Source organism: Scleropages formosus, chromosome 23, assembly GCF_900964775.1.
Source record: "Scleropages formosus chromosome 23, fSclFor1.1, whole genome shotgun sequence".
Taxonomy (NCBI): domain Eukaryota; kingdom Metazoa; phylum Chordata; class Actinopteri; order Osteoglossiformes; family Osteoglossidae; genus Scleropages; species Scleropages formosus.
This window is the reverse complement of record NC_041828.1, coordinates 16,648,713-16,657,646: the sequence shown is the minus strand read 5'-3', so window position 1 is coordinate 16,657,646 and position 8,934 is coordinate 16,648,713. Positions and strand designations below refer to the sequence as shown.

Below are 8,934 nucleotides of genomic sequence, written 5' to 3'. Positions count from 1 at the left end.
CAGACAGACAGACAGACAGACAGACAGCAAGCAGCGACGTGGACTAGCAACTCCGTCCGTGTCGTGTGTCTTCCCTCCTCAGCAGCTCTTTACTCTGTGCTTTTCTCCTCATGGACACTCACTGTGCTTCATTTGTCTCTTCAGGACAAACACTTCATCTGTCTTCTTGACTCTCTCTACTGTTCATGAACTCACTGCTGCATCTTCTCATGGACTGTCTATTTTCCCTTTACATTTATTCATTTAGCAGACACTTTTCTCCAAAGCAACGTACCTCTCGTAGAAAATATGTGTTCATTACATTAGCAGAAAGACAAGAGAGGCTTTATTGTCATTTCAGTCGTATACAGCTGGTACAGCACACAGTGAAACTCAACAATAATGTTTCTCCAGGACCATGGTGCTACATAGAACAACACAAAGTTACCTAGAGAGACTACATAAAGTGCATGCGTGAGAGACTTGGATGTAGACGCGTGATTCTAAAGTACCGTTTGTTTCCTTCCACCACATGAACCAATGTTCATCGCATGAGTAGCTGCATAAAACTTTACCAGAGTATCAACAATTTCTAATCACATTCCTAATAATATTTTTTAAATAAACACTGACATTACATTACAGGAGTAGCTGGGTAAAGGGTTATCTGTTTTTTTAACAGGTATGATCTCAAAGTTACAGTGCATGAACATTCACACGTTACATGAACTTCAGAGATCATGGTGAAGTGAGTCCGGAACAGGGGAGTTTTAAGACCCTTTTTAAATGTGGGCAGAGATTCAGCAGTTCCGAGAGGGGGAGGACATCGTACTACATCGGAGCCAGAACCAAGAACCTTTGTGCTTTTGTTTTTGGATCTTGTGTGCGTGGGACCACCAAGTGGGCAGAGGTGGAAGAGCGTAGCAGTCTGGTTGGGGTGGAGTGGATGATCAGGCCTTGTAGATAGCTGGGAGCAGTTCCACTGATGTTTTTCAGGCCATAACCAGGCTCTTGAATTTGATCTGGGTAGCTATAGGAAGCCAGTGCAGAGAGATGAGGAAGGGAGATACGTGGGAACGCTTCGGCAAGTCAAGCAGAACTCGTGCATCAGCATCTTTTAACTCTACTGCAGCGGATATGCCTTTGGTGAAGATACAGAACACAAATGGAATGGAAAAGCTGAACATTTTATTCAAAGTTTTATATTCTTTATATTTCAATAGAGAAAAAAAAATCTTATTTTGTATTATCATTATTGAAGACATTTATCAAAGAAGTCTGATATAGGTTTAGAAACAACTGCATAATTCCTAGATATCCATGGTAAGTTAATACCCATGTTTGCTTGGTAATTAAAATCTTAAACAAGTTTATTGTTTTGATTACTGTACCTGTTGCTCCAGCCATCTGTGGGGGATGGAATTTTGCATATGTATTATCATTCAGTTTTTGAACATGTGGCAGGCAGGCTCATTGCAGTAACAGGGTCACAAACCTAAATAGCTCATGGAAAACATACTGTCCCACTGTGCTGTGTTGAAGATATCAGAGAACAAACTAGACAGAGACTGTTGTGATTAAGACCACTCCAAGTGTTAACTGTCACTGAGATGGGAAGCAAAGTATTTTAGACATTTTAGGAATTCCCTGGGAAAAGGAAACTCAATTATTCTGTCTATATTATTCCCCAAGTTAGATATTTGCACTTTGAAATGTAAACTAAGGAAATTAGTATTATTACATCCTTTTACAATTGCAGGATATTAAAAGTTTTGCTTAATCGATATATGCTAGAAACATTTTCAGCAAAATTACCGAAACACCAATAGTCTGTGTGAAAAACAGTACTACTGATTTACTATGTGTAAATGCTGCAACAGTTGGATAAAAGCAGCTTCAAATAAATTTCTTCATGCACGTGGGTTCACAAAATTGCACTATGAACACATTTTAATTAGGAGCGTAAGTCAAAAAGTACCTGTAACAATATTTAATAAATGGTTTCAAGATGCATTTTGACTTACCCTCACACAATTAATTTGTGGGAAATTATAGTGCATCTTCACTCTAGATAATTACAGCTGGGCAAGTGATCATTAAACACACACAATGTCTACAACCGCTTGTCTGAAGCGGGGTCGCGGTGAACCGAAGCCTAACCCAGGAACACAGGGCACAAGGCTGGAGGTGGAGGGGACACACCCAAGACAGGACGCCAGTTCGCCGCAAGGCACCCCAAGCAGGACTTGAACCACAGATCCACTCGAACATTAAACAGTACAAAGTAAAATGTGCCTTGAGAACTTCTGGAACAGCACCGTACAAAAAAAGAATTCACTCAAAGAATTATCAACAGTCCCTTTAATATAAAACATAGATTTAAGATTTATAACATGTAACTCAATATCAATGGAGTAAGCTTTCTTCAAATAAGTTATGTGGCTGCCAACTAGGCATTCTCTAAGCTTCTCGTTAAAGCTCTCAAATAAGCTTTTTAAAACACTGTAGACCAAAATACAACAGTTTAAAATGACCATGGTTTGACATTAAAAGTCCGCATCTAGGGTAAATTCACAGTCCATGGTATTTGACATGACTCCCAGTCGCTGGTACTCTGCAACTCTTTTTTCAAAGAAGTTGGTTTTCCCTTCCAGTGAAATGGACTCCATGAAGTCAAAGGGGTTTTCTGCATGAAACAGCTGGAGAAGCAGAACAGAGTACAGTATCACTCAGGAGTGGAAGAAACAATGTCTTTCTTTGATTTTCACTCCCTAGAGATGACATCTTAAATCAGAACAAGTGCAAGACAAGAACATGGAGAAACACAAACTCCTCTTTATGCAGGAGGACAACTTATGCGTCAAGGCAAAATGAACATCCAGCTGTTAAAAGAAACATGACTCAGTAGTTCTAGCAGCAAAATAGGCATAATTGACTAAACCAGCTCACTTTGGATAATCCAAGGTCCACGAGCAGACGGTCAGCGACAAACTCGATGTACTGCTTCATCAAAAAGCAATTCATTCCAATAAGTTTGACAGGCAGAGCCTCTGTGAGAAATTCCTAAGGAAAAAAAGCAACGTGGGACACAGAATATAAGAGCAGACTCAATACACTGGAAGATTATTACTCTTGTAATCATTACTCTTAACCAGTTTCTTGTTTACTTATAAGTAAATTCTGAATATTTAACGGATTAACACATCTGCCTTGTTTTGCGTTACAAGTATCAAACTTTTGGGGCTGAGAACCGTTGAAGTGGTAGCTGCAATTTCCTGTTTGGTGCACTTTTCTCTCCAGGGCTCTATGGTTTATCTACCCCATGTGGAGCACCGCTCTGATCTACATCTCCCACCTGCTCGATGCTGACAGCTTTGGCAATGATGTCCTTCACCCTGTCTTCTGACGGCTTCTTCACGAGATAGCTGTACAGGAGGCAGGCGAAGTTGCAGTGCAGACCCTGGTGGGTTTCCAAACAGGACACATGAAGCTATGCAAGTTGAAAAGTTGAATAGAAAAGACAGGTCCATCGCCAGATGAAGACAGACTGTTCTCACATGCCCTCACCTCATCTCTGCTGATCAGTTCATTGGAGTATGTGAGCCCTGGCATGAGACCCCTCTTCTTCAGCCAGTAGATTGCCGCAAAGGACCCAGAAAAGAAGATTCCCTCCACTGCAGCAAAGGCTACCAACCGTTCCCCTACAATAACAGTGAAAATATTGGTTTCGTAATTATTTTTTTTTTTTTTAGGATTCTTGATATAGACAAGCCATACTCTGAGCTGTGCCGTGATCAAAGCTTTGACAGGTGTCAGGGCCTTTATGATATTGACTAGTGACTGAACTCAGAACATCTGCATACCTTGTATCTGTATGTGTATGAGACACTTAAGGCTGTGTAATGTGAAATACACAAATCTTTCCCAGCTGAAGTTCCACAACAAATGCTGTGTGTACTGAACAGCTCTTCAGTTCTAAAGCTCTTGTTCACATCTTATCTAGATCTAAGTTTTCACAGTTCTCCATACATCCATAGTCGGTGAAATTTCCATTCATTTTAATAGTCAGTTACAATATAACATAGCAAAATATGCCAGGCATAAAAAATCTAGGAAAAAAAGTGTACCCACAATAGAGAGTGGTTACTACTGTTCTCTGTAAAAGATATGTTTACTGTACCAAAGGTAGATCTATTGTCTGATATCCATTGCAAAGCCCAGTCTGCCTTCTTCTTCACACAGGGCATGGTATGGATGGCGTTGAATAAATATTCCCTGTGGAGCAATTGGGCAAGTTGTACAAGTGTTACTGCTGCTAGGGTGTAACTTACTAAACAGATAGCAAAGCAATTTTATATTAGTAATATGATACCATTATTAGAAAAAAAAGCCCAAAGATCACACCAAGGGATCTAAAAGCATGCTCACTCACCTTTCCTTCAGGTCTCTGATATAGGTATTGATTAGCATGCTGTACATCTCAGAATGCACATTCTCAATGAGGATCTGAAAGCCATAGAAGAACCTCGCCTCTGGGATCTGTACTTCCTGGCTGAACCGTTGCACCTGCCCAGGGACACAAGGTGACACAATGACCTGATTATACTGAACAGCCCAAAAGACACATCACACATTCTGTACCGTGCCTCCAAATGATCAGATCTCCAATCACTTCAGTTTCTGGGACATTACAAACCTCAACCAGAATCAGATAACAAAAAACTAATAGGTCCTGTAACCTGCAGTGTCCAACAGTTGCTTTTTTTGAAAGTTCAACATGTGACCTGGTGCTCAGTGAGTAAAAATGCAGAAATAAACTCGGAGAAAGGATGATTAAGTTACACTTACAAGGTTCTCGTTGACAATGCCATCACTTGCTGCAAAGAAAGCCAGCACATGGGAGATGAAATGTTTCTCATCTGTCTTCAGTCTGTCCCAGTGGGGTAAGTCCTTTGACAGATCCACCTGCACAAGAATGGACCACGGTTGAAACTAACCACATAACAGAAATCACCTTATCTGTCATTCGTGTCACATTAAACAAAGGGGAAGTGAAGGCAAGGAAGCAGGACAGATAACAAACCTCCTCTACAGTCCAGAAGGAGGCCTGTGCCTGTTTGTACATCTTCCAGATGTCTGGGTACTGAATGGGAAAGATGACAAAGCGCCTCGGATTGTCTTTCAGCAGTGGTTCATCCTCCACTTCTGTACTTTGGTTTTTATTACCATTCTGCAACGCAAATGGGAAAAAAAAATATTACAACTAGTACTAGTAGTACCACCTGAATTCCCAGCAGCCGGCTAAAAGTATCACTTATTTATTAATAATTATGTCACAGTCTAGGGCAAGACACATCTTACTCCACAATGTTTCAGAGCCATCATTAAGAATGCAGTTTAATTACTAAACATTTAATTTAACTTCCTTTTTTCACACCACTGACGTAACTGAATAATACTACTAAACGTAATTTTGCTGAAGCGAAAGCATCTTGGCCCTGTGCTGTTGCTAGTGTTTTTTACGACATACGGCACAGGCTGGAGGTGAAGATAACGTGCGGTGACGTCATCACGCCGTGTCGGACGCTCGACGTCTCACGCTCCATGTGACAACGTACTGAACGCCGTGAGGTTCTTATAGGTCACAGCCTGCTTATGAAACATTATTATGGAATACGTTCGCTTTAATTTTTAGCTCCCTATCCGGTTACAACTATTTTTTTCGATCGACATGTAAACAGATATGAAGTATTAGGAATATAAACTACTATCAGGGAGCCTGTCCACTCCATGCTGGCCAGGATTCAATATCATGTGCATATCGTTAACCACATTTCCTTAACCACCACGGTCCGTTTTCTTCTACCCTCACCACGGGTGTGTGTGTGTGTGTGTGTGTGTGTGTGTGTGTGTGTGTGTGTGTGTGTGAGAGTGTGAGACTGTGAGTGGGGGGGTCCATTCTGCCATGTAAACACGGGGTCCCTCAAAGGTCCAATCGCTGGAACACCACCAATTTTCCTAGCTACCTACGCCAATCCTGAGCTGAGGCGGAGAGATGAACAATCGGGTAGCTAAGCCTAGCGGGACACACCGGGCTCCCGCACGTCGCGATGCCGTTACCTACCTGGTGGTGTGGCTGCAGTCCGGCCTGAGGGTTTGTGCTCTGGCGCTCCATGGCGAGGGGGCTGGATCCCGAGGAGCAACAGGACCCACCGCCGCTCACAATCCCCTTCGTACGGCACTGACTGAGCGCGGAAGAAGAGCGCCGCCCCCGGAGGTGCTTCACGCTACTAAACTGTCACGCGCATCCAGTGAGTGAGCGATCGAGCGAGCGAGCGAGCGGAGATGTGCGCATCTGTCCGCACGCGCGCGGGGCGGGTGTGCGAGCTGCTCGCGGCGACAAGAAATGTATATTTTGGAATGTGAAACATTGACTCTGACGGAATCGCTAGTGCTCCCACACGAGCCCTCCCCCTCCCCCGGGCGTGAGAGTGAAAAAGTGAAAGAGCTACCGTTACTTGAAAAGGTAGAAATGCGGCGGCACAAACGAAACGGAACAAGGCCAGTTTGGGGCGTCGCGCTGCGCTGTTGTGGGGCCGTCCGTGACGTCAGTCTGGGACTAACAATTCCTTATTATCTTTTTTAAAAAACAGTAAGCGGCCCAAATTGTAATCTTGACGCCATAAAAGAAAGATAATGCATTTTTGTTTGTGCTTTTTTGAAGGCGTAGCTTTTCGAAGCTCCTAGGTGAGCCCCCACCCCGTGAATGTGACAAGGAAGGAGGTAAAACGGGTTTAATCGTTCGGACAGGACTTTATAATTTATAGCAACAAGGGTTAGTGGCAGGTGCATAGCAGGAATTTTTCTTTTTATTTCCCATCTTTACAATGTTCACAAGAGGAAATCAGTCACGGAAAGTATGTCATCTCTCTTCGGTCAACCGCTACACCCCAGCCAGACCCCTTCGCTTCGCTCGTCTACTTCTGCTCACTTGGTGGTCCCGTGTACGAAGGTGTCTTCCCTAACACCATCCCTAAGTGCCCTGACCCTGCTGGTGTCCCAACCCTGTGAATGTCCCCAACTGTCCATACCAGGAGTGGCTACGACGAGTCCAGATAGGGAGTAGAAGTGGTTAAGCTGTTGTCCAGCACAATATGCAAAAATTAATTCTATATAACCACCTCTGATCCAGAGTTCAATATGTGCCCACTGCACTATATTAACTAGCAAAAAACATTACACTTATGCATGTGAGATTCTTTTCTGCAAAGCAACATACACCCAAGGTACACGCTGTTCATCAACGTAAGAGCCTTAAACACAGACCCACAATTATGAAAGCACATCTTGCTTGTTTGTTTAGTACCACCACACACACACACACACACAGACAGACAGTGTGTACAGTGACTTGTCCCGAGCAGGGTCTCGGTGAGCCGGGACTTAGCCCGGCAACACGGTGCAGGGCTGGAGGAGGAGGGGACACACCCTCGATGAGACACCAGTCCGCTGCAAGGCACCCAAGGTAGGACTCGAACCCCAGACCTGCCACACAGTGGGCTCTGGCTAAACCCCCACCAAATGGCAATGGGACTTGTTACTCATTAAAGTCAGTGTGCAACTAATGAGCTTCTGCAGCACGTTGCCTTCAGGGGCAAAAACCCTCCGAAAATGGGTCCGTGGTCAGCTGGGTTACGAGGTCACGTTCGCCATTGATTGTAGCATCTTGGGGAAGTATCTGCCACTAAGCACCCTTAGAAATCACCCTGTTGGTGCATTTATTTCTAGACACATCTTACTGACTGAGTTCAGGGGAAGTACATTGATCAAAGGTACTACAGCAGGAGAGGATTTCAACAGCAACCTACAAATTGTAAAGCACCAGCGGTAACCAGGATGTTGCGTGTTCTCCATTTTGACTGTATTTACATTACAATTAGGCTGTAACAGGCACAGCAGGGACCAGAGTGGTTAGAGCTACTGGGTATTTTGAGCCTGAATCCTACTTCCTGCTTTAGTACCCTTGATCAAGGTACTTGCTCTAAATTGTTCCTGTAAAAGCATTACCTGGCTGTATAAACGGTTAAATCGATGTAAACTGCTTTGGAGAAGCGTCACATAAATTTAATCTTGTAGCTGAATCTCTTCTCCAAAGCAATGTACAATGCAGAGTAAACAAAAATGTATTTCACAACAAAGAGCTTCCAAAATACATTTACATTTATTCATTTAGCAGACGCTTTTGTCCAAAGCGACGTACATCTCAGCAAAAGTACAATTTATGCATTATATTGAGAGAAGGAGACATAGCTGCAGACATGAAAGTCTCAAGCAAACCTAGTTTGTTACCTACAACTTGCTACACCGAGGTTCGTCGACATAGACATGACTATTGAAATTCAGTTGATTGTTTCTGCTCCTGTACATTACATGAGTAGCTGCTTGTAGAACAGAGTCAGATAGTACTAAAGTGACCATTACAAATGGTATAATGTTAATTATGTGACTGTTAGATCAGTGGATTTGAGAGATGTTTTGAAACCTGTTTTGACAGTTGGAAGGGATTCAGCACTTCAGAAGAAATTCATTCCACAAGATTGGGGCCAAACCTGCAAATCTGCAGAATTTCCCATTTCGATCTTTCACGAGTGGAACCAGATTGGGCCAGTGGCAGAAGAAAGCATTGCTCTTGCTGGACTGTAGGGAATGATCAGGTCTTGTAGGTACCAGTTGCAGTTCCCATGTCGAGTCTTGAACTTGATACAAGCAGTTACAGGAAACCAGTGGAGAATGATGAGGAAGGAAGATTTCTTTAAAGTTGCCTACAAGTCTCCTTTATCATTATGTTTTTATTTCAAAAAAGAGACCATTTGAATATTTTTGCATTGTCAAGTTTATTCTTAAATTCCCTACTCCCCCTATACAAGAAAAACAGACTTTTCACAAAGGCAGCAG

General features: G+C 43.0%; 1 protein-coding gene across 2 annotated transcripts; it reads right to left on the bottom strand.

Annotated features, from left to right (window-relative positions):
- Positions 1 to 2,325: 2,325 nt before the first annotated feature.
- On the bottom strand, positions 2,326 to 6,687 carry rrm2b (ribonucleotide reductase M2 b). 2 transcript variants are annotated; one of them, XM_018727129.2, is made up of 9 exons: positions 6,104 to 6,687; positions 5,063 to 5,209; positions 4,828 to 4,944; positions 4,412 to 4,545; positions 4,160 to 4,254; positions 3,547 to 3,680; positions 3,335 to 3,439; positions 2,929 to 3,042; positions 2,326 to 2,678 (listed from the first exon to the last, which is right to left on the bottom strand). In XM_018727129.2, the coding sequence occupies exons 1-9, from the start codon at positions 6,152 to 6,154 to the stop codon at positions 2,526 to 2,528; spliced, it is 1,050 nt and encodes a 349-aa protein (XP_018582645.1). In that variant the 5' UTR covers positions 6,155 to 6,687; the 3' UTR covers positions 2,326 to 2,525. The 2 variants fall into 2 exon arrangements, with proteins under 2 accessions (XP_018582645.1, XP_018582646.1); XM_018727130.1 differs by lacking the exon at positions 6,104 to 6,687 and adding an exon at positions 5,341 to 5,485.
- Positions 6,688 to 8,934: the final 2,247 nt, after the last annotated feature.